Consider the following 24,822-nt stretch of genomic DNA (forward strand, 5'->3'; position numbering starts at 1 on the left):
TTAATTACTTGAAAAAATTAATCTGAATCTTTCAAAGTAAAAAAAACGTGTAAAATGGGAAAAATAATTAATTAAATCAGTACCAGAAAGGCTAATTCTTATTCAATCTTAAATTATATATTTTAATGCATTTTCCTTTTGCAAGAATGAGACAACACTTGGTTTTTTGCATTATTCAGTCCAGAATTATATATTTTACCAATTTTTTGAAAATCTGCAAGACGTGAAGACCAACAAGCTTGGATTTTGCAACGTACCTTCCATTTTTAGGATATTTTGATTGAAAAGAAAAAAGAAAAAAACAAAATTAATAGAAATATTAAAAAAAATTGAACAAATTATAAGTATTTAACTTGAAAAATAATTGTTCCGATTATTATTAATTTAATTGTGACTCTTGGTGAGCATATTTCTATTATTAATTTCACCATATTCATTATTCTTGGATTTAATATTACAGAAACAACGAAAAGGCAAGGTATGAATAAATAAATTAAAATAATAATAATAATAATAATAATAATAATAATAATAATAATAATAATAATAATAATAATAATAATAATAATAATAATAATAATAATAATAATAATAATAATAATAATAATAATAATAATAATAATAATAATAATAATAATAATAATAATAATAATAATAATAATAATAATAATAATAATAATAATAATAATAATAATAATAATAATAATAATAATAATAATAATAATAATAATAATAATAATAATAATAATAATAATAATAATAATAATAATAATAATAAACGGAGTGAACAGAGAAAAAGAGAAGAGAGAGAGAGAAGAAAAACTGAAGAGAAAAAGAAGATAGGTAGGAAGAGAAGAGAGGGCGTTCAAAAACCGTTCGGGAAAAAAATCGGAGAGGGCGTTGTTCGCACGGAACCCTAGCCATCAGCCTCTGTTGTCAATGGCGTTCTTCTCCGCCGTTGTCGCCGTCGGGGAACATTTCCGGCGACGTTGAACTTCCTCTCCTCGATTTCCCCGCCGCCGGAAATGGCTCCGGCGCCGGCGGATAACATAGTTGTGTTCGTGTTAGATAGAGAGCCATACGAACTAGATCTTTTATGTTGTTTTCTTTCTAACTGACTGACTGACTGACTGACAGACGAATCTGTTGCGAAGATCGTAACAAACCGCGCGGAGAGGTCGTTTCGGCCGTTGCGGGCTGCGTGTTTCTCCAGCGGAAATGGCGAAGGGAGGGCAATGCTTCTTCGAGAAGCTTTGGCGGTGCGTTCGGACGGTTTTCTTCGTGGTGGCATTGGTGGCGTCGTTGGCGGTCACGTCGCTGCCTGTGGTTGTGGCGGTGGTTGACGTGTTGGTGCCGTGCTTTTTGATCTCGAACTTCACCTGTGTCAAGTGTTTCAGCTTCAAGGAGCATTTTCGCCGTTACGCTTTCAACAGTTCCTTGATGGACATTCCGCTAGTTTCGGTTATAAGATCGCTTATCATTCTCTGTACGTGTCATCATTCTAACTTATAGGATATTAATATTAATTTATTACATTGCAACACTTTTGTTCTTCAAGGCATTAATTGTTCTAAATCATATAGTTTATATTGTTCTAATTCAAATTTTTTTAGTTTTATTAACTTGTACTTTTATGTTCATTTATGTTCAGTTGCTCTACTTCAAATCATAAAGTCTATGTTTATTCGAAATTTTGGAGTTACATTTTTTTGTCTCCTTTATGAATGGATGAATTTTCACTATATTGTTTTGAGTGTCTGTATGATGGGGTTATATAATTTGTGCATGCTGAGTAGTAGTGTAGTTCTCATGTTGGGTTTGTGTTTTCCTGATGATTTTGCAGGTGTTTATTCCGTTTGTGATGGTCCTGCTCTCTCACATGGTCCTTACCTTGGAACTGTGACTCTGTGCTCTTTTCTGTCAATTATTCTCCTTTCGGTGAAAGCTTGTTTGTTCACTGTAAATTCACATATTGAAGCGGAGGCTTCAGTTTCCTTCAGGAAGCAGAGACTTCATTTGAAGAAGCCATGGGGAATGCCTGTCTTGTTTCTTTCATCAGTTGTGTTTGCCCTTGGCCATACTGTGGTTGCTTATAGAACCAGCTGCAGAGCACGCAGAAAGCTCTTGTTTCATCGAGTTGACCCTGAAGCTGTAAGCCTAAAATTCCTTTCTATTTTTTTGTTTCTTTAATTTCATTGGTTAGTGCTTGTGTTACTTCTTTGGCTTTAACTTATTTTGAATCAAACGGTTGTGATACTACAAACCTTCTTCAAAGAAAATTGGAAAACTTAGTTATAGCTCCGTATATGCTTTTTATCTTGTTTATCAAAAGTGGAGATTCATCTTGATGACTTACATCACTCTTTTATGCTGACCTTTATTGAATCCGAATTAAAATCCATTTTCACCGGATGACACCAAAATCACCTGTGGTATTTACATAAAGGCTTGTCTCGTCCAGAAGAATCATGGAATCAACAGGACTTATATCTGTGACTTTTTAATTTTATTTCACTTTGGTGATGCACATGCTTGAAACTGCTCTAATTTCTCTCTGTTTAATCAAACAGGTTCTATCGTGCAAAAATGTTTTCTCTGGCTATCCAAAGGTCCCACGATCTCCCACTCCTTCTGTTGGGAGAACCCCCAGAAGTGATTATGAAACAAGGCGAAGACCTTTTGGGACTGCTCGTGATGAAGAACTGCTTGTCAGATTACTTGCAAACTCGGACAGCTTATTCATTACATGCCAAGGACTTACACTGCATTACAAGCTAAGCTTGCCTGGTTCACCTCCACATTCATTGTCTTCAATGTCCTGTACTGAGTCAAATTCTAGCCGCATTACTTCAGCAATGGCTGCTGGGTTGGCTAAACCTAATAAACATTTTCTAAGTACATCTCCAAATATCCAGCCTCAATTGTACAGGAGCTATAGCAATCAATTCCATGGTCCATCCCTACATGTTCCTCTATTGGATGGTCCTATAACTTCTACTATTTCTGAAGATATCCCTGTTTTTCACCTGGATGGTATTTGTGAAGATGAAACTAATAAATTAGATTTTCAATCTCTGGAGAAAAATTCAAAGAATGTTGGCCAATTAGGTCTTGTTTTAATTCATGGGTTTGGTGGAGGAGTCTTCTCTTGGAGGCATGTGATGGGATGTTTAGCTCGGCAGAGTAATTGCTCAGTTGCTGCATTTGATAGGCCTGGTTGGGGATTAAGTTCAAGGCCTCGCAGGGAGAACTGGGAGGAAAAAGAGTTGCCTAATCCTTATAAGCTTGAAACTCAGGTGAGTAATATTTGTCATTTATGCAAATTGTCTTAAAGGATATTTTTGTTATTTTCTTGTTCCTTGCTTGATTAGATTAAACATGAAAAACATGTTGTGTATATGTGGTTGTATCAAAAGGCTACCCATCCTGTATGGAGTCTATTTTTTTATTTCCAAGGCCAAGAGCTAATCAAAAGTTGCATAGTTGTTAATTTAGTTGCCCTTTTCGGCTTGGAATTTATATTCATTACCAGAACTTCTATGTGACCATTGTTAATTTTCATTTTTTAATTCATGTTTTTTTTTTCAGGTTGACCTGCTTTTATCATTCTGTTCGGAGATTGGATTTTCTTCAGTGGTGTTAATTGGGCATGATGATGGAGGATTGCTTGCTCTTATGGCTGCACAAAAAAATAAATCATCACTGAGTTGTTTCAATGTGTGTATTTCTTTTTCCTTTGTTTTTTGAGAGTACCCGACTTAGTGATCTTGAATGGCCAAAGTATAATGCTTAGTGTTTATGCAAATGTAAATCGCTACGTGGGTTTGGAAATTCAGCAACAATATGATGTGTTTTTTTGGTAGCTCCGTCTTCATATTTTTCTAATTGTATATTGACTCTTCGTCGATGCATGTTTTAATTGGGTTGTCGATTTGCAATAATTGGTGTACCTAATTCGCAATTCATTGTCTTGAGGTTTGATCTGTTTTGTGTGCGTTCAGGTTGATGTGAAAGGGGTTGTATTGCTAAATGTTAGCTTGTCCAGGGAAGTGGTTCCATCCTTTGCAAGAATTCTTCTGCATACCTCACTTGGAAAGAAGCATTTGGTTCGCCCTCTACTAAGAACAGAAATCACTCAAGTGGTGAATCGGCGTGCTTGGTATGATCCTACCAAAATGACAGAAGAAGTTTTGACCCTCTACAAGGTATGTCTGTACCTTGAACTTTATTTGCATGATTTAAATAAGGCACAGTATTTTGAGCTTCAATATGTGAATTGAAATAAGTTATAGGAAAGGAATACCGAATAAAAGATTAATGAGCTATCACAAATTCGTATAATGATTAATTTAGTTTTATGCTTATATTGAATACCTTGTTCGTTTTTTCGGAGGGAGCATGCCTGGATGTTTTGGAATCAATTTTTATTGAGCATCGTTTACATGATATTACAATATAGTCTGCAACTTGTTCACGTTATCCTTCTTTCCTATGTTTCTCTATATTTTTCTAGGAGCATTATTTCTAGATTCAAAAACTTATTAACTAGTCTTATATGTAACTTTTGTTGTATGGTTAGGCTCCACTATTTGTAGAAGGATGGGATGAGGCACTTCACGAGATTGGTAAATTGTCATCTGAAACCATCCTTTCAACAAAAAACGCAGAATCATTATTACAAGCTGTAGGAGACATTCCAGTGTTAGTCATTGCAGGTTCTGAGGATTCCCTTGTCTCCTTGAAGTCCTGTCAAGCTATGGCCTCAAAACTTGTAAACTCTGTAAGTGTACCATCTTGTCATAAATTCTCTGCAAAACTTAAAAAATACTGTATGTATCAAGGGTGAAAATCAGAAGTGTAAAATGGGCAGGGAGAAAACTAGGGTTGTTACTATACTTGTAACCAATTCCATGAGTTTCCTACTCTCTCTCCATTGTAATCTCCCCGGCATTTATTACCGCACGTGATTCAAATTTGTAATGCTTTTTGTTGCCATTATTACGTGCAGAGATTGGTTGCCGTATCTGGATGTGGCCATTTACCCCATGAAGAGTGTCCGAAGGCATTACTTGCAGCTATCTCACCCTTCATCAGTAGACTCCTATTTACATCTGACTCGCAAAGCCAATAAGTTCGTTTCTTTTAAAGCCTGATTATACATAGGATTGTTATCTATTGTAAGGGTCTCCGATCTTTTCCTTCTTTTTTTCTATTATTGTTTTTGGTTTTTTTCCTCCTCCCATTTCTTTCTAATCGATGTTACTTCAAGAGAAAGAGACTAAAGATCATCTCTTCTCTGGAGTGTTTTTGACGTGCTAGTTTTAGGGGCTTTAACATGTCAGTAACTTTTCTCTCTTTTAAGCTGTCAATATTATGTTCCATTTCATCTGCTTGTCAATTTTCCCACTTGAAAGAGGGTGGAGAAACAGTATACATTTGTAAATTCATCACCAGATTGAGAATGAATATAGTTTAGCACGGTTTGGTTTCTGCTCACTGGAAGCCTATTCATACTTTCTACATCTTAAAACCACAACACCACCAAGTGGTATTCATAGTGCTTATAAAATGAGTTTTAGTTGGAAACCTTTTTTCTATTTGTAATTTGATCAAAAGTAAATTTTGATCTTTTGATGAATCCAACAATTTAATTACACAAATAGAAGTCCTAAATAGTAGGTGTAGATTTGGTAAGGTAATCATTTTTAAATGAGTATTTATTATAGGAAGTTATATTTTCATTGGTGTACTACAGCACCAAAACGATGCCTGCAGGCGCAATCGTTGTCAATTAAATTTTATAATGAGGTGAGAATACTTTTAGCTAAGGTCAGATGGCTTCCATTCATACCTGCAACCCATAAATCCCTTCACTGACACACTATCACAGTGCTAGATTCTCATTTATATGCCTACTGCTGATTTATGTCTTATTGTCAATCCCCAAAAATACACTCAATCAACAATACAGTTTTAGCATTTTGGAATATATAATATATTCATCCCATTCACTGTTCTAATAGATATGTTGGTCCCTATTTATCATCTCAAAATAATCCTTATCCAATACGACTTGATGGCCTTTGTCTGGATGAATCATGAACCTTTGACATGATGGGTATCTGTCTAGACATGATTGAACAACCATTCTAACCACATTCTTTTTTTTATCAGCGAATAATAAATGAAATTCTAACCAGATTCTGTTTGGATGGAAGAGAGAAGATGAATAAAAAAATCACTTCACATTTGGATGAAAAACAATATACGATGGTGTCGCAGAATGGGTTTCTAGATGGCTCCCATCCTAATGCCATGATTCCTCAAAGTCCTAAGGTCAGTCCCACCCAACATGCATTCCACTGAGATTGTGACCTACAACCAACGTCAAAAGGCCCTTCAGGCTATTTCAAGCCATGGCTGAGACTTCCTCACAGCCTCTAAATTTGACATACTCAAAATCATATATATATATATATATATATATATATATGTATAACATGTATGTATATGTATATGCAGAGAGAGAGAGTATATTTTGTGCCACAACAAGAGTATTTTATAAAATATTTTGTACCACAACATAACATTTCATAAAAGATATAGTTTGCGTTTTTTTCTTTCTTTTAAAAACAATAATAATACTTCATACTAATGGAAGTATAGAAAAAAAATTGGAAAACAGGATAATAGACTTCTCAACTTTTAACTCTTCTTACATAGCAATGGAAAACATTTTCCCTTTTGAATAGTTATTTAACCTTTATTATTTTATTTGATAATTGTACAATTATAATTTCTGTTTTAATATTTGACATTAGTGGGAAAAAATTAGTATTCTTTTGATATGGAATACTTTATGATATCATGTTTTAATTGTTGTGTTTTTAATTTTTTAACAAAAATAATTAATTAATATTTAAAATAGAAAGGGGACAAGTACATGTATCCGATGAAGATGGATATGAAACAAAAAAAAAAGTGTATTAATTAAGTATGAAGAAGATGTAGATATGTTTTTAGTTTAAAGATAAAATGTGATAATTAAATTTATAACATGTATCACTCCATTGTCATCCTTACATATGCTTTTAGAATCATTTCATCTCTCATTCTTAAGGTACAAACCTATACTCAAATCTTATTCCATGTCGCTTCAACTACTAAAAATTAAGAGTGTTATATTAGATATCACTTGAACTTTCTTAAAAAATTAAAATTTATATTTAACTTAAATTTATGAAACTAGTTTAATAAGCCTATAATTACAACTACTTATATATTACAATTTATTATTTTCTTAAGAAATTTGGTCAAAATAAAATACTACAAGCATGCTCCCAAAGTTTAAAAAAGATATTTATACGTGTTATTTAAATTTTATTCATCTTGACAACTTTAAAAATACATGTTTAATAAAAGATGAAACACATTTTTGCTTCTTCAAAATTATGGATTTGAAAAGTATGGATAAAGTACGGAGTGGCACTCCACATCTTTGAAAAAGTGCACCAAAATAACAATTGAAAACGAAATTTAAATTAAATATCTAACATAAAAGTGCACTTAATATCTCAACAAAAAAAAAAGTAAAAAAGAGACACAATAGTCAGCACATTCTTCTAAACCCGCCACGTGTACTCCTTATCCACAATTATTCTTCTCTGTTACGCTCTCCACCAACCCAATTCTACACTCAGACCAAATACCCTTTCATTCCCGCAATCATACATCATCTTGAAGGATGACGCCGATGCAGTGCACGCCCTCATGAATCTTGCCGCACCCAATAATTTCTCTAAACCTCAACTTGCACTACTCTTTCTTTGTAACAACCAAAGCAAAATCAAAGGCATTGTTCTTCTCTTCTCTTCCACTAATGGCAACCACATTCACGTTTTTCCAACCCACCATCATCCGGGCCTCTGCGGGCTCGCCCGGAAAGCCCGATCCCAGCAACAGGAAGCCCGTTTCTTCAAATTGGTGGGCCCCTCTGTTCGGTTGGCCCGCGGAGGCGGACTACATCGGCCCAAAGGCGAGTGGGAAACCGGATCCGGAGCGGGAATTGGGCCGGGCCGGATCAAAGTTCGGCGCTGGGTGCTTCACAGAGGAGAAGGCGAAACAGCTGCGGAAGAAAACGGTGGAAACGTCGACGTTTCACGACATCATGTACCACTCCGCTATCGCCTCCAGACTCGCCTCTGATGTTTCGAAAGGGTACGACAAATAGAAACTCTGTTTATAGAAACTCTGTTTACAGAAACTCTGTTTACAGAAACTCTGTTTATGGAAAACTCTGTTTACAGAAACTCTGTTTCCTTTTTCGATTCATGGTTCAATCTCTTTCAACTATTAATCATTTGGGAAGCTCTGTTATGTAATATTTGTGCATGATTTGTTTTCCTCTTGGTGTTCTTCTGCATTCTCCACCTTTTGGGTCTGCAATTATTAGCCTCAATTAATCCTACTTAACTCTGTTTGATCTTGTTTAATGGTTTACCCTGTTTTCAAAACAATTTCCTTTTATGTTTCACTTTGCTTCATTCTGTTATCTTTCCTCATCTTTCATTCCCCTTTTCCATCACCACACACTACTGAGCTTTTTCTTACCCTCACATAATTATCTTTCTTGATGCAATTATTTATATTAAGAAATTAAATTTAAGAATAATCTAATCTTATAAAATTAATTTATAAGGTGAAATTTACGTTATATATTTTAATTATTTTAATTCGTGAATGTGATTATATATTTATAGTTTTGATAACGATAGACCGCAAATAATGTGTTTAAATAATTCTTATACAAAATATTGACCTTTAAACATAACACAATCTTACAAATTTGATTTATAGAAAAATATTTAGACATAACTCAATCTTATAAATTTAATTTATATAAAGATATTTTTATTTTTAGTGGATTTTGGAATCTCAAACAATTTATAATAGTAAATTAGAGTGTTTTAAAATATAAAATATCTCTTCTAATATTCACTCAAATAATTTAATTAATAAATAAAATAAAATAATCTTTTGCTCAATAACAAATATACAACCATTACAACTTTGTATATAATTATTTGTTACAAAAGCTAGCTTAAAAAATATATAAAGGGATACAATTCTTATTTTAAAAAGTGGATTATATAAAATTGAATTAAATTTTAATTTTTAAGAAATCATTAAAGAGAATGTAGTTTTATACGCTTCGTGTTAATCTTCTTTCTGTAACAAATGCTGCTTCCATGCATAAAATTCATCAAAATGAAGACTACACATGTTTTTCTAACAAATTTTATTATTGGTTAAAATTTATAATTTTAATTAAAACTTAATCTAGAATTGAATAATTCTTCAAAAGAATACAAAATCTTCTGCACCTTCTCTTGTTAAATTACAAAAGTCACTCTAATTTCATATAAACAAATACAGTATTCATTATATATATATATATATATTTTATTTTTTTATTTTTTTTTCATTTACATATTTTGGGATAATTTTTTTATATTAACAATAAATAAAAGGCATTTTAATAAAAAAAAATATAAGCCATAATTACGTGGAGTAAAAAGCCACAACGTGGCATCTTAGGTACCGTTACATTTTCTCTATCCAAAAAAGTTCTAACCTACGCCTTGTGCGTAAACCAAACCCCGAGTCACGTGAGTTTCACCAGGTAAACCCCTGGCGCACGTTAGAAACAACAACTTCGTATTTCACTCTGAAAACGTTAATTGATGTCAAAGTAAAGGCGCGAAGCAGAGGATTCGGTTCAAACCTTTCACCTTTGCAATTGTGCTCTTCGATGATGGGTTCCGGGTCGGGTTCTCTGGTGTGGTTCCGGAAGGGTATTCGGATCCACGACAACCCGGCTCTCGAGTTCGCGTCCCGAAGTGCCTCTCATCTCTACCCTGTCTTTGTCATCGACCCGCATTATATGAAACCCGACCCGAATGCTCCCTCACCCGGGTCATCGCGCGCGGGTCTGAACCGCATCAAGTTCTTGCTGGAGAGCCTCGTGGACCTTGATCTGAACCTCAAGAACCTTGGCTCGCGACTTTTGATTCTCAAGGGTGACCCAGCTGAAGTTGTCATTCAATGCTTGAAGGAGGTATCTGTTATCTCTACCATCGATTTCTTTCTTTCTTTCGATTGTTTGCAAGATTCAAGCTAGTTGTTTTGTTTGTGGTTGTTGCTTCAGTGGAATGTCAACAAGCTGTGCTTTGAGTACGACACTGACCCGTATTATCAGGCTCTGGATGTTAAAGTTAAGGTACTAATGTTGTTTACTGATGTTCTTGTTGTTTGAGAAGCTTAGTCTTGCCGTTAATGGTGTGTGTAGTTGGTGTGTGGTTATTGGCTTTAGTGGGCATCTGTGAAGCTCGGATACGCCTTTTAAATAGCGTGTCTGGACACACGTATCAGACACTCACACTAGTATGCAAAGTATCAGTAAAGTGTCTAATTCAACAAATATTTGTTGAATTTATGATAATTCTAACACGGACACAATTTTAAAGTAGAAATACGTTAATTTTCTAAAAGTTTAAATTTATTGTATAAATTTGTATTATGATTACAAAAATAAGGAACAAATCATCTTGAACCAAACATAAGAAACATGTTTCTGATAAAAAAAAAATTGAAACATACTTCTGCACATAAATCTTTATTTCAATTTATAGAATTTATAATTATATAATATAGATGCGTGTCTTCCTATCCTACATTTTAGAAATGATACGTATCTTTGTGTCCGTGTTACATATTAGTATTAGTGACAGTGTACGTATCTTTGTGTCCGTGTTACATATTAGTATTAGTGACAGTGTGTGTCTGTACTAAATAGGTGAGAATGTGTTTACAGAATTTTGCACTTGGTGCTGGAATTGAGGTTTTCTCTCCTGTGAGTCACACACTCTTCAACCCCACGGATATTATACACAAGGTGAGTTTAAACCTTCATCAAATCCAGTTGTTCATTATTTGTTGTGATTATGTTAACTTGTGATCAATTTGTTTGTGTTCTTGCTAATGCCAAAAAAGAACGGAGGGAAGCCGCCACTTAGTTATCAGTCGTTTGTCAAGCTTGCTGGGGAACCACCCTTTCCTCTCACAACCATGTACTCTTCACTTCCTCCGGTTGGCCATCTAGGAAGTTGTGTTATTTCTGAAGTTCCAACGATCACAGATCTTGGATATGGAGATGCTGAACAGGTGCGTGAGTGTGTGTTACATTTCAGATTGTACCTCTTCTGAGCACCTAATGAGAGAACTTATATTCAGGATGAGTTCTCTCCTTTCAAAGGGGGTGAGTCAGAAGCATTGAGGAGATTGGATGAATGCATGAAAAACAAGGTACTTTCTGCATTCTAGGTTTCAGCATTTCGAAAATAACAACTATAAGCTCAATGCTGCGTTGCCAATTCATCAGTATTCATATATAAGATTGATGTTTCTTGCTGAAAGGTCAACTGCATGTAATTGGAATGCAACATAGTAATAAATATAGGTTTTTTGAACTGAATCATGCCTTAGTTTCATATTTTTATGGTATTAGGGGTGGGTGGCAAACTTTGAGAAACCCAAGGGCAATCCATCTGCATTTCTTAAGCCTGCAACAACTGTTTTATCACCCTACCTGAAAGTAAGTCAAAACCTGTTACGTTTGAACTGTATCAGAGATTAAAGGACAAATGAACCCTGTTGGGATCATTTCTACATTTTTGCCTTTTCATTAACTTCCTTTGCAGTTTGGTTGTCTATCTTCCAGATATTTCTACAGGCAAATTCAGGATATATATAAAAGTATGCCAAAGCATACATCACCACCCGTTTCTCTTGCAGGACAGGTCCTTCCATCTCCTGAATTTAACAGTACTTTATTGTTTAAGAGCTCTACCTTGAAGAAACTGAAGCTGTTTGACTTTTGCAGTTGTTGTGGCGAGAATTCTTTTACACGGCTGCTTTTGGGACTCCAAATTTTGATAGAATGAAAGGCAATAGGATATGCAAGCAGGTCAGATTAGAAGATGTTGCTAATGTATTCAGCATCTAAACATAAAGATATGACAATTTAGTTCGTTATGTTTATGCTTCAAGAGTATTTGTTTTGATTATTCTCTAACACTTATATCCTTATATTAGTGTAGTAGTGTTGAATCTTGGTCTCTTATTATGAGGTTGATGTCAGATTAATACTGCTATGTTAAAGCAAATGTATTAAGAAGTGAGTTAGACTTAACGTCTACGTCCACTTCATAATATGGTATCAGTCCACTTCATAGTAAAATGTGACATCACTTAATTATTGTAGATGTTATATAAAATATTTGTAGATTCCTTGGAAGGATGATGATAAACTGCTGGAGGCTTGGAGGGAGGCTAGGACAGGATTTCCTTGGATTGATGCTATCATGATCCAGGTTTGGTTTTGGGTTTTGACATCTTCTTCCACATGAAGCAATATTAAAAGTATTGCTTTAAATTTTGTGTTCCTCAAAACTATTCTGCCACAAGACCTTTTGTCAGCCTTCTTACTTAGGAAGTGCATTTGAATCTGTCATTTCATGTTGTAGCTACGCAAATGGGGTTGGATGCATCATTTGGCCCGGCATTCTGTAGCATGTTTTCTAACTCGTGGCGATCTGGTATAATACAAGTACTTTGATGCTCTAAACTTGCCAAATTATTCATGTTATTCTATTGGGTTCTAATGTTTGATTTTGCTGCTGACAGTTTGTTCACTGGGAAAAGGGACGAGATGTCTTTGAGAGGCTTCTGATTGATTCAGATTGGGCAATTAATAACGGAAACTGGATGTGGCTTTCTTGTTCATCTTTCTTTTATCAGGTATGAAGTATATACTTTGTTCCTAGTTCTGAATTTTCTGTGGAAAGTGACTGTATTGAGCTGGATTTGGCTTTTTTGTTCATCTGTATTTTATCAGGCTTCTTCTGTTTCAGGGGTTGAATCCTGAATAATGCTCTGACTTTTTTATCTCATGTTTTGTTTATCATTATCAGTACAATCGTATTTATTCCCCAACCACATTTGGTAAAAAGTATGACCCTAATGGCGACTATATTAGGCATTTTCTCCCAGTCTTGAAAGGTATGTTATAGTTCCCTCACTTCCATCATGTTTCACCATCTAGTCAGTTTTTGTTTTGATAAAATGTTAGAACTGAATATCTGCAAGCAGATATGCCCAGGGAGTACATTTATGAACCCTGGACGGCTCCTAAAAGTATTCAGACCAAAGCCAATTGCATAATTGGCAAAGACTACCCAATGCCAGGTCAGTTGTACCATTTAGGTTACTGTCAGTTTCATTGGTCCTTAACAGTGAGTTTAAATATCTATCTATATATATATCCACATTGCTGAGAGATTGTTTAGGATTTTAAGGTTTAGGTTTAGGGTAAGTCAAAGGGCATTTTATATAGTCATTCTTTTAATTTCTTTTAAGAACAAAATCATAACGGAACACTAATCTTCAAAACGAACAATACCTCGAATACGGTAATTGACTCTAACAATATTATTTCTCGGAATTGAAGTCGGATCAATATATATAGATAGATATCCTGGTGTGTTGAATCCACAGAAATGGACTTCTTTAGTTTGTATTTCTGGTTGAAAGTCTGTTATGATGTGTGGTTTCACAATTCATATATTGGAAGATTTCTTTAGTCTGAATGAGGATTGCTAGGAAGTTGTATTTCTTTGATTTATCTATCTGTCAGCAGTTTTTTAGCAACCTGATATCTGGCTGCAATTGTTTTATACAAATTAACCTTATTCTATGAATATGCCTCCAAGTTAATCACCAAAAACTGCAGCTTGAATAAGCTTTTGGAACACTTTTTTGTGATAAAACTTGACATATTTTTCTACCACATCCATTGTATGAGGTTCAATATTATACTTATTCTTTATGAGTTGTGTTTCAGTTGTTTCTCATGATTCAGCTAGTAAAGAGTGCCGAGGGAAAATGGGGGAGGCATATGCATTGAATAAAAAATTGAATGGTTTGGTTAGTGAAGATGATCTGAAAAACTTGAGGAGGAAATTAGATGAGAGTGAAAGGCAAGAGCCTCAAGCTAAAAGATCTAAGCAACAACTGTTGGACTGAGCCAAAAATTAAAGAGTTGCAACTTGTAGTTGTTTTTTTTTTATAAAAGTTCTCAAGTCAGGTATTATAGAAAACTTCACATCTCATCTCGTCTGATATCAGATAACAACAATCAACAACTCAACTTGTTCATGTAAGGTTATTATTTTGCATGATCAAGAATTTTGTATGACATGTATGTAATGTATTTCTAGAGATGAACCCCAAATTGGAAGCAGTAAAGTAATTATTTAGTGAAACTTACATAAAAAAGACAATTAGGGGTGGCAAAGTGGTAGGCCCGCCCTGCATAACCCGCAGTCCGTGCGGGCCAAAGGCGGGGTGGGTTGGTCTGCATAATCCGCAGTCCGTGCGGACCAAATGCGGAGCAAGGCGGGTTGGCCCGCATAACTTTAAAATGTATAATTTTTTTTCCTACACCTCCATATTTTCATGTGACCTCATATTTTACATTATGAAATTTTTGATAACATCTTACTACGCATGTTTCATGAAAATAATAAAAAAAATTGTCTTACCGGAACAAACTAGAAAAATCAGCTCACAAATTCTATGCGGGACGGGCTAACCCAACCCGCATTTTATGGACCAAGTACGGGCGGGACAACTCGCATCGCCACCCGTAAGGACAATGAAAAAATGTGTCCTTCAGTTTCTTATTATAATAATAATAATAATAATGTCTATGAAGTTTCTCTAATAAATGTTAATGTCACTCTATTATGTTTAAATAATTAATAAAAGGAAAAAATTGATAGTTTTAAATATATATATATATATATATTATATATATATATATATATATAAAATGTCACCTTATTATTATAAAATATCTTATAAAATATTTGACAGCAAAAAAAAATCGCGTTAGTTTTAAATTTTTTTAGACAATTAAAATTATTTTTTTGTTAGACAAAAGTTAAAATACCTATTTTATCAGAACTTAAAACATATTTAGATATATTAAATATAACGTTCTAAACACTTTACTATTATTAATTGTAATAATAGCTAATAAAATCATTTTCAACTAAAATAACTTGTACTTTTTCACTTGATATTTCATATTTATAATTATAAATGGAAAAGTATTTTCTTCTAAAATTTTGTCAATCTTATTATATATGAATAAAAATGGAAAGACCAAACAGAAAAAGAAAAGTGAGAAATAAAAAAAAGTGTATATTATTTGAATAGATAAAATAAATTCTTATATGTATTTATTAAAAATAATTATATTTAAAGAGTAATTTTAAAAGAAAAATAAGAATGTATACGGAATGAGGAAATCTTATTACATATGTTATAGATAAATTATAAATTATTTATTATTGTTTTTAAAATTTTGTTACAGAAATAATTTTACTTTTTTAAAATTAATAAATAAATAGAATAAAATTCTTACCCATTTTTCTCTAACGTAGGACTAAAAAAATTCCCATATTTCTCTTCATTTATTGAAATGGCAGTTTTAACATGATCAACATCTATGCAGCATCATGGCAAAGTCAATAACCACCCCAATTGTCCCATAGCTTAATTTAAATGCCATTACTAGGCTAACATTCTTAATTTATTATTTTTCATTTTAAATTACGTTAAAGCTATTCAAATATTATTTTAAAAGTTATATTTAAACTATTTCCAAGCAATAATGTAAAAGAAAACTTACTCTAATACTTCATAGAATTAAATTCGTAAATTATCACTTCAACATAAATATATTAAATAAGAAGTTATTTTTTTTTGTCGTAAATGAGTATTTTCTAAATTTCAAAGATTAAAAATCAAAACCAAGTAACACCACACAAAATACGTATAATCTCTAAAATGTAGAATACCGATATATAAATCTATATATTATATAATTATGAATTATATAAATTGACAATAAACATGTATAAGTATGTTTTAATTTTTTTTTAGTAAAAAGATGTTTTTTTATGATTGATTAAAAAGAATTTGTTTCTTATTTTTATAATCATAATAATAAAAATTTATACAATAAATTTGAGTTTTTAGAAAATTAATGTATTTCTTTTTTTTTAAATTATGTTAGAAATCAAATAAATATTTTTTGAATTTGTAACTTTATGGATTCATGTCATACAAATTTCTTACAAGTGTCGATATTCGATACATGTATCAGATATATTATCTGACATATCATTTAAGAAAAGTATCTGACATATATCATTTAAAAAACATGTCTGATATATCATAACGTATCTGATATACCATTTAACATACAATTTTTTTAAAGTGTCGATATTCAATACGTGTATAAAATATATTATCTGACATACCATTTAAGAAACGTATCTGATATACATATCCTATCTTAGATACCATTTAAAAAAACGTGTTCGAACATTTAAGAGTCCCGTTCAAGAGCATGATAGAATCGAAATGAAATAAGTCCAAATATTGAATAATAAAAAAATGTAGTAAAAGTGTAATTTTGAGCGTTCCATGGGTTGGGAGCAATTGAAAGATAGCTGAAGTGAAAGAGAAACGACGATCTAGAGTGAAACAGCAGCAGCAGCAACAGCAGCGGCAACGACTCCATTTCCAAGGGTGCGACCTGAGATCAAACATGTTGCGGAGGTTTCTCTATTCTCACCTCAAAACCCTAGCCGCCGCTTCTTCCTCTTCTTTAACTTCCCGATCTGCTTCCGCCGCCGCCAGATTCCCCGCTCTTTCTCGCTCCTCCCGCTACTTCTCAACTCAATCCGGTCCTCTATCTTCCTCTCTCTTCCTTTTCTCTTTCGCCAATTGCTTAATCGATTAACTCGTATTTCTTCTTCTCACAGAGGATGTTACTGCGATCAAAAAGAAGGTTGAGGATGTAATGCCTATCGCTACCGGACACGAGCGCGAGGAGCTTCAAGCTGAGCTCGAGGTCTCTCTCTCTCTCTGGATTCAATCAAATGCATAGTGTGCTTCCTTACTCTTTTCAGTGCCATGTTTTTGGGGGTTTTGTTAGCTTATTTATTCTTCGTACCAACGCACAAAACCTTATGGTTAAGGATAGAGTATTGAAGAAAGAGCTATTAAGCAAAGTGCTATCTCTTGTACACATTTTAAGTTGAACCAAGCATTTGAAGGGAGGTTCTCGTTGCTGTTTTCTGTTTTAACTGTTATCTTATTCTTTTGATTAGGGAAGGAATATTCTTGAAATAGACCATCCCGAAGGTCCATTCGGCACAAAGGTCAGTCTTATTGCTTCTCTATTTAAATTGTATTTTAACTGATGTATAATTTTGTTTTCTGGGAGGAAAACTGTATGAATCACGTAGCATTGGTTTTGCCAAGGGAAACTATAAGATTCAGTAAGTTATGTTTGGGATTTATGCTTGTGCAGCAAGTTTTCATTTGGAGGGTTGGGAATCTTTTAATGCAGTATTTCCTGTTAACACCCCCACTTCTGGGATGTACACACTAGATGTGACTATCTCTGCATAACCCGAACAAGCGTTGTTGTAACTGTTGAGTCTTTGAAGTTACTTAATTGAAGATGTTTTTCATGTTGGTATGACCATGTTTTTGTAGTGCCGCAATTTTGTGAAAGGTATTGATTGTGTAAAACATGAGTATTTATTCTTCTAGTGCAAGATTACATCTAGAAGCAAGCTTCTTCATAAGCTGTTGATATAAAAGCCTGTGGTTCTCCATGTCATAAACCATTGTGTCAGTAAATGATAATCCTTATGCTTAAAGAGGTTTTAGTCCCTATAGTTTTTCCCTGTGTTTCGCCATATACTCTCTCTCATTTAAGTTTTGGTTCCTTATTATTAAAGTATCATACCCTATATTTTCTCTCAGATGACTTTTGGTCCCTACTGTTTATATTCTCAATGTATTGATTCCTATTTTCTATTAGGAACTAGTTATTATACATTTTGCTTATTGAGGCATCAGTCCTTGATATATTTGCAGCCCGTCATCTCCAGGCTGTAAAACAAGTATTCTTTGAGTAGCCTCCTGAAGCTTAAGTAAGATAGAAAGAAGAAATCAGGATTTACAATATAACTAACTTCTCTCAGTCACACAACACAATGTTTGATACTATGTAGTACAGAGAGTAATCAGGTATCTCACGAGGTAGGTGAAAGGATTGCTCTAGATAGAACACAAGCACTTAAAGATGGCTTAGAGTTAGACTGTGATAGGCGTAAAATTTCCCTATTTCAAGTGTATTTGCTGGACAAGTTAGAATAGTTTGAAGTGCAATTAATACCATAGTCGTTGATTTTGTCCTCTTGTGACACAAAAGCTGTTCTCAATATGATTTGCAGAATATCCTTTATTCTGTAAAAACTTTTTGCTCGACTCTTCTCTTTATGTTCAAGGCAACAGCTTGTAGCTGTCAAAAGTTTTCCTTGTCTTTTTCCAAAATGGTTAATGTCCTATCACTAAGCAATTTGGGACATGCAGAAGGCTGACCTATGCATTGAAAAGTAGTTTCATCAGACTTCTTCAATTGCATAAGCAAAAATATTCTGTCAGATGTTAGTTGCATATGCTTCTATGTCTGGGAAAGATTATTCTTGGGAATTTAAGCTGTTTTGGAGATAAAAATCTGTTCGCAATTCCAACTGTATGTTTGGTACAACAGCTGAAATTTGTGAAAACATTTTTCTGAAAAAATAAGTTGTTTTTATGAATCTAAAACTTTGTGGCTTATGATTTTTTCTGAAAGTTTTTTTCTTTCCTTTTAGCTTCATACATATTTTTTTCTCTCATGTAAAAGCTGATTATTTTGTTGCATCCAAATAAATTAATTGTCCTATAATCATTTTTCAGCAAATTTACCCAAGTTAAAACTATTATGATTAAAATCGATTTTACAATAATCAGTTGTTGAAATAATTTATTTTTGCAGCTGTCCCAAGTGCATCCAGACCTCTTGATCTTTAGATATCTTATTCAATTCTTCTAGATAAAATATATGTTTTGATATATTCTGCACACTCAACAACTCATCAGCTTTGTTCACACATCATCAAAATCAATATATGTTTGGTCCATCAAAGCATAGTGTAATTAGACTTTAAAAGTCTTTAGACTCAATCTTGATATCCAAAAGTAAAAATTGGGGAACCAAAGTCAGAAATATGTTGAAATTATGGGGATCAAAATGTTATTTAAACCCAGGGGTGGGCTGGGGTCCGGACAACCCACAAACCTGAATGAAAAATACCTCTTAAAATCTATTTAGTTCAGGCAATTGGATGAGGTTGGGTAAAATTTTGGTTTTGGGTAATAGACAATGGATTTCAAAGCCATTGACCAGACTTCAACCTCCATTTTTCATTATGTGTGTTTTAAATGAATGTTTTGTAAGAGGGTTTGTTATGGGTTTCAATCTGGTAACAACCTCTTTACATATGCAGGGTTGAGTCTGCGTACAATGATCTTCTCTCATATCTTGACATTGTGAGGAGCCTTTGGGATCAGGTTACATTAGTTTGTGTGTGCTTAGATGAATGCTTGTAAAAGTACCTTCTTTCTTTTGCAACCCAATAACCCGACCCAAACCTTTAAAAATGCAAAAAATTCATGAAAACTGACCCATCCCAAACCCATTTGTTCACTCTGTGTACCAAGTGTGATACTTTCTGCACTTGAAGAGGTTTTGAATCTTTTAAAATGGATTTTTAGGTGTTTGTCAAGATGTTCAAACATTTAATATCTATCTAAAGCACAACACTCTTAATTGTAATTTTAAAATGCTAATATATTAACAATATCGATATATTTTTTCATGTTTAATCATATGTTTTGGTTACTAAATAGCAGCAGAGAAGTGTGGAAGCAGTAATGCATAATATTTTGACGTCAGTGAAATTCAATGAGCTAAGCTTGGATAAATATTTAGCTGTTAACACAGATACTGATTTATTTGCATCAATTGATGAAATATTATCATCTGAGATTGTCTGAGCCTTTCATATCCTTTACCTTCTCGTTGTGTCTTACATAAGGTTCTTAATATTTCCCCTTTCATTTGATTGAATGAGCTATCTGTTTGTGTAAGTATTTATGTTTCTTTCTTTCTTAACAAATAGTTTGGTCAGATCCATATTGCTATAATATTAATAATTATTTTATAAATGTTACATCTATTTCTGCTTTCCTTATTTCTTTTGGTTCGTAGGAAGCACCTGCCATTGTAAAATCTTACTATGATAAAAGGATAGTTGGATGCCCAGGCGGTGAAGGCGGTGAGGATCAAAATATCCCTTGTTTCTCTTAATTTGTATGAAGATTTCTTCCCATTATGATGAGAAATGCTTGAATTCTGGTTGTGGTGTTAACGAGGGGGTGAACAACTTGTTTTGACTGCAGAGGATGAGCATGATGTTGTCTGGTTTTGGCTGGAGAAAGGCAAGCCACATGAATGCCCTGTGTGCGCACAGTATTTTGCTGTAAGTTTACAATGATATCTAGAATATCTAATACTGTTGCGTAGTATTTTTGTGGTGAGTTTAGAATCAATGAATCATTTTTAGATTGAAAATTCCTATTTTGGTGCTTCACTTGTGCGCATTGATAATTGATTGCCAAGCACCATGGCTTAGTGGTTGTTTTCAAGCACTATGGCTGTACCTGCTGAGGCCTCTCCTATAAAATATATCTGGAGCAGTTTTTCACTCCTTAACAACTCAAATATTTCCACAATCTAATTTCCTTAACTAGTCTTAAATATGATTATCTGATTTTGTTGCACAATTTTGGTGTTTTTAGTTTATTGCTGTGAGATAATTCTCATTTTAGCCCAAAGATATTCTAAATTAGCTGGTGGGAAAATGAGAGATTTTCAATCTTAACAATTTATGTATTTGAAACATTGACTTTTTATTATCATCCAGAACCTAGATGGTTTAAAGGTACATTTGGGTAAACAATTTAATTATAGAGACTTATTCAATAAGCTCTTACCACATGAGAGCTTATGTAATGAGCGTTATTTTGGTCAACTTTATCAGAAACTTATTGAAATAATAGATACAGAGCTGATGGGAGGTTTATAAGTCATTTTCGTATGCTTAAAACAAACAACCTTCAATTTTCACTTGAACTACTATGATGATGAGATAAGCCCAAATAAATTCAGCTCAAAACCTTTTATTAGAATCAATATTTTGTTAGCTCCTGATAAGATTATTAAAAGTCTTGTAGTTTATTTATACTCATGTAGGGCCGGTAACCAAAATAATATTAAGAAATCATAATCATGATATACAAAGTCCAAACCAAATAATAATCTAATCAGTGTCCAAAACAAATGCAATGCCATAAAACAATACAATACTAACTTTCTATCTTTATAACAAAACACTGAAGGGACAAAGTGTGACAATGATCAAATTAAGAGCCTGTTTGGACATGTTTTTCCTTAAGAACCTCCAGGAGAAAAAGATAAGAAGAAAAAAAATTGACTTCTTCATTAGGTAAAATTAACTTCTAATGCATAAACTAATTTGTAGAAGCTTTCTCATAATTTCACTAATTTTTTATTTTTATGTTATATATAAGGTAATTTGAACGTATGGAGAAGTAAAGTTAATTTTTTTTCTTCATATTTTTCTCAAATAGAAGTTCTTTTGAGGAAGCTTGTCCAAATGGACCTTAAAACTTGAAATTTCAAGAAGGGAAAAGTACAAAGTAAACGTAAAGATTGAAGATCTTCAAAATTCCAATCTTAGCTGAAAATTGACAATAGCCAAGAAAGATCTATGAAGCCCAAATGAAAACAGTGCAATTTTGTGGGGGCAGTTTTAGGCATTTTAATCGCTAATGGCATTGGCAGCAATTTTATTTATTTATTTATTTATTTTGAACATATTTGCATGGTCCTATATAAGCTCCTCATTGAAGTTCAACCGTGACCAAGTTTGTGATCGAGTTGGTTTGTTCTTCTGATCCTGGCTCAACACGTAAACTTGTGCAAATTCACCTATTATTATTATTAACACTCGAGTTTGGCAACCATGGGTCTAGTAGCTCATCTTGAACAAATCAAGTTGTTTGCTGAATGCTCCGCAAGTTCCTGAATTATCTGTAACATCCCCAAAAATAGTTTGAAATTCTATAGGAATTTGACTTATGTTATCTTTTGCCAATGTTATCAATATGATTTAATGTAATATGTGATTTGGTGTCTGGTTCGGAAACACATTAGTGTATGCCTAACTATTGTCTTGTGTCCAACTTTCGAGAGCAAACTTTTTCAAATCCTGTCAGCTATTTAGAACATTAATGGGAATTGCCCAAATAACTGTTTACACGTGGACGCTAATTATTCTATCCTTTTTTCCCCAAACAGCTTGAAGTAGTAGGACCTGGTGGACCACCTGATGGACATGGCGATGATGATCACCACCATTGATTGATCCTTCAATTTTCCATCTGGAATAAATTCTGGAAAGATGGAGAGACATTGTTTAGCATACACTCCGGCCTTTCAAAATGCTGTGGCTATGTTTGGTTTTGATTTGTCTAATGGTATGACAACTTTTGAGATAGTAACTTTCTGCGATTGTTTGAACGCTGTATGCTCATTTGCTTGAGCTATCTGTTTTGTTCGTTCCGAAATAATTGATAGAACTTGATGATTCCTTAACTGGTTTGAATTTCTGGAACCACGTAAGAGATTATGTTTTTGGGAGAAAGGTGAGACAGAATTGAATGAATTTGAAGAACGTGTTTCGAAATTGTTTGAAAGGCGTGGCGTAAACCACATCTTTGTAGTAGTGGTGTTTGTTTTTTAACTATACTTCCCCATTTTGTTTGTCTATTATTTATCAGTTGTTTAAAACTCAAACATATCTTAAAGGAATCATATAGTTGAAAAATCTTTTTGCGCCTGAAAGGCCATGTGAAATGTTTGATTTTTCCAATTCTAACTATTTGGAACGTTCACATGGCTATAGAATATGTAGCATCAGAAATGGACGCTGAATCCGTGGTATGCAATTAATGTGGATGAAAATTGCAAATACAACACGACAAATTGGTTTGTCATTGAATATTACAATAACTAATGTGCATATGTTCATATTTGAAACAATATCGTTTTCCAATAAAACAAAGGGAAAATGGTGGTGCTGGAGGGTATCAGAGTTTATCTTGTGCAAAAAAATATAGAGAGAAAAAAGCATGCACATAACATAACACACGACGACACCTATTTTTACACAAAAAAAAAGGGAGAAAAGAAAAATATTGCGAAAGGAGTGAGAAAGTAATGGAGGAAGAAAAAGTAAGCAGTGGAACTAATGAAATGACAAGTATATATTCTTAATTGTTAGAAAGATTTATCCGAAATGCTTAGAGGCGTTTGAGTACTAGTGCCCTTATAAAGGTAACATAAGCACATTGAAGTAATGGTAATGGAGTCCAAATCAAGTAATTGGCATCTTAATAGAATTGATTCAAAGCATCACACTTCTTCTCATCCTATAAATGACAAAGGACACATTTAGTCGCTTTCCTTTCAAATTTAAGTTATAAGGAGTCTCCAACCCACATTTACTGTCAAGTTAATTTTTCAAACAACTCTCTCTTTCATATTTTTCCAAACGGCTAAAAATAAAGAAGAAAATAATCAATCCCTTAATCTACAAATTACCCCTAACTTCAAATTAAAAGTTTTGTTTACTAGAAAATAGAAAATGATTGTTATTACTTGAGGTGTCAGTGTAGCCGATATGTCTGATGAATTGTTGTTACTTGAGATGTCAGCCTAACTGAGATATCAAGTTGCATAACAATTAAAAACTCTGTTAATCTAGAAAGCAAAATTAATTAAGGTTCTCTAACCATTTTTTTTATCTAACCTGATGAGAGAAGTTGGATTCCAAGTAAGCATGAAGAAGTGGGAGAATTTTGGAAGAGGAACTATAAAAAGGGTATGCAGGGAATGACTGTAACTTAGAACCCAAGTCTTGCCCATTTACTTAATCACTACTCTTCAAAATCAAACTCAAATGCCTGCTTTGACTACACTCTATGCCTAAGGTTAAACTATTACTTGGGCAAAAACAATTTTATAAAACATTTTTTCTTTATATATTTCAATAAATAAATCTTTATCCTTATTCCCGGATATTAAAAACAGATATATTGTTCATTCCAATAGTTTCTATACTACAAGTATTTAGGAAATTTAAAGTTTAAATTAAAAATAAAAATCAATTTCGTGTTAGAGATCACACATTGACTAGAAATTAAAGTATTTTATAGTATATAAGTTCAATAAACAGGTTGTATGAGGTTGAGTTAGACTTAAAGTTCAGTTTTTAATATTTTATGTTATAATAAAACACATTTAATATTTTTTTAATCAAACAAATCTTTATAGATATCTATATATGAGATATTATTATTAAATAATTTATCATAAACTTTCACTAAACAATATTTTCAAAACTACACTAGAACCGACCATATTGAACAATATTTTAGTAATAAAAGTTTGTTTTTATACTAAAGATTTATATTAAAAATTTTACAAGACTTTTCTAGTTAATTTCTTTTATTTCAATAAGTCCTTATAATTTAAACATAAAAATTTTGTATAGAGATTAGATTAAATTAAATTAATTTCGTTAGACGATTGTATGTAAATAACTTGCTCTTATATTTTTCTTTCATTAGAAAAAGGTTAATTGA

At 33.1% G+C, this 24,822-nt stretch overlaps 4 protein-coding genes across 5 annotated transcripts; all 4 read left to right on the forward strand.

Annotated features, from left to right (window-relative positions):
- The first annotated feature begins 780 nt into the window (after positions 1 to 780).
- On the forward strand, positions 781 to 5,496 carry LOC137818607 (uncharacterized). Its single transcript, XM_068622131.1, has 7 exons — positions 781 to 1,486; positions 1,844 to 2,151; positions 2,571 to 3,296; positions 3,589 to 3,717; positions 4,002 to 4,205; positions 4,580 to 4,780; positions 5,009 to 5,496. Exons 1-7 carry the CDS (start codon positions 1,219 to 1,221, stop codon positions 5,129 to 5,131), a joined length of 1,959 nt encoding a protein of 652 aa, XP_068478232.1. The 5' UTR covers positions 781 to 1,218; the 3' UTR covers positions 5,132 to 5,496.
- Positions 5,497 to 7,726: 2,230 nt separating this feature from the next.
- LOC137819392 (uncharacterized) lies at positions 7,727 to 8,533 on the forward strand. Its single transcript, XM_068623227.1, has one exon. It carries the CDS (start codon positions 7,880 to 7,882, stop codon positions 8,228 to 8,230), a length of 351 nt encoding a protein of 116 aa, XP_068479328.1. The 5' UTR covers positions 7,727 to 7,879; the 3' UTR covers positions 8,231 to 8,533.
- A 1,202-nt stretch (positions 8,534 to 9,735) lies between these two features.
- On the forward strand, positions 9,736 to 14,381 carry LOC137819341 ((6-4)DNA photolyase). Of its 2 annotated transcripts, none has more exons than XM_068623151.1 (14): positions 9,736 to 10,117; positions 10,208 to 10,279; positions 10,874 to 10,954; positions 11,053 to 11,223; positions 11,293 to 11,364; positions 11,567 to 11,653; positions 11,760 to 11,858; positions 11,942 to 12,025; positions 12,345 to 12,431; positions 12,585 to 12,656; positions 12,745 to 12,858; positions 13,032 to 13,119; positions 13,210 to 13,305; positions 13,961 to 14,381. In XM_068623151.1, the coding sequence occupies exons 1-14, from the start codon at positions 9,812 to 9,814 to the stop codon at positions 14,140 to 14,142; spliced, it is 1,611 nt and encodes a 536-aa protein (XP_068479252.1). In that variant the 5' UTR covers positions 9,736 to 9,811; the 3' UTR covers positions 14,143 to 14,381. The 2 variants fall into 2 exon arrangements, with proteins under 2 accessions (XP_068479252.1, XP_068479251.1); XM_068623150.1 differs by having other exon boundaries at positions 9,740 to 10,117; positions 10,856 to 10,954.
- A 2,099-nt stretch (positions 14,382 to 16,480) lies between these two features.
- Positions 16,481 to 22,862, forward strand: LOC137819623 (putative cytochrome c oxidase subunit 5b-like). Its single transcript, XM_068623526.1, has 6 exons — positions 16,481 to 16,877; positions 16,956 to 17,044; positions 17,304 to 17,354; positions 20,303 to 20,369; positions 20,494 to 20,573; positions 22,475 to 22,862. Exons 1-6 carry the CDS (start codon positions 16,739 to 16,741, stop codon positions 22,535 to 22,537), a joined length of 489 nt encoding a protein of 162 aa, XP_068479627.1. The 5' UTR covers positions 16,481 to 16,738; the 3' UTR covers positions 22,538 to 22,862.
- Positions 22,863 to 24,822: the final 1,960 nt, after the last annotated feature.

The sequence above is a fragment of the Phaseolus vulgaris genome, chromosome 10 (genome assembly GCF_000499845.2).
Source record: "Phaseolus vulgaris cultivar G19833 chromosome 10, P. vulgaris v2.0, whole genome shotgun sequence".
NCBI classification, from domain to species: domain Eukaryota; kingdom Viridiplantae; phylum Streptophyta; class Magnoliopsida; order Fabales; family Fabaceae; genus Phaseolus; species Phaseolus vulgaris.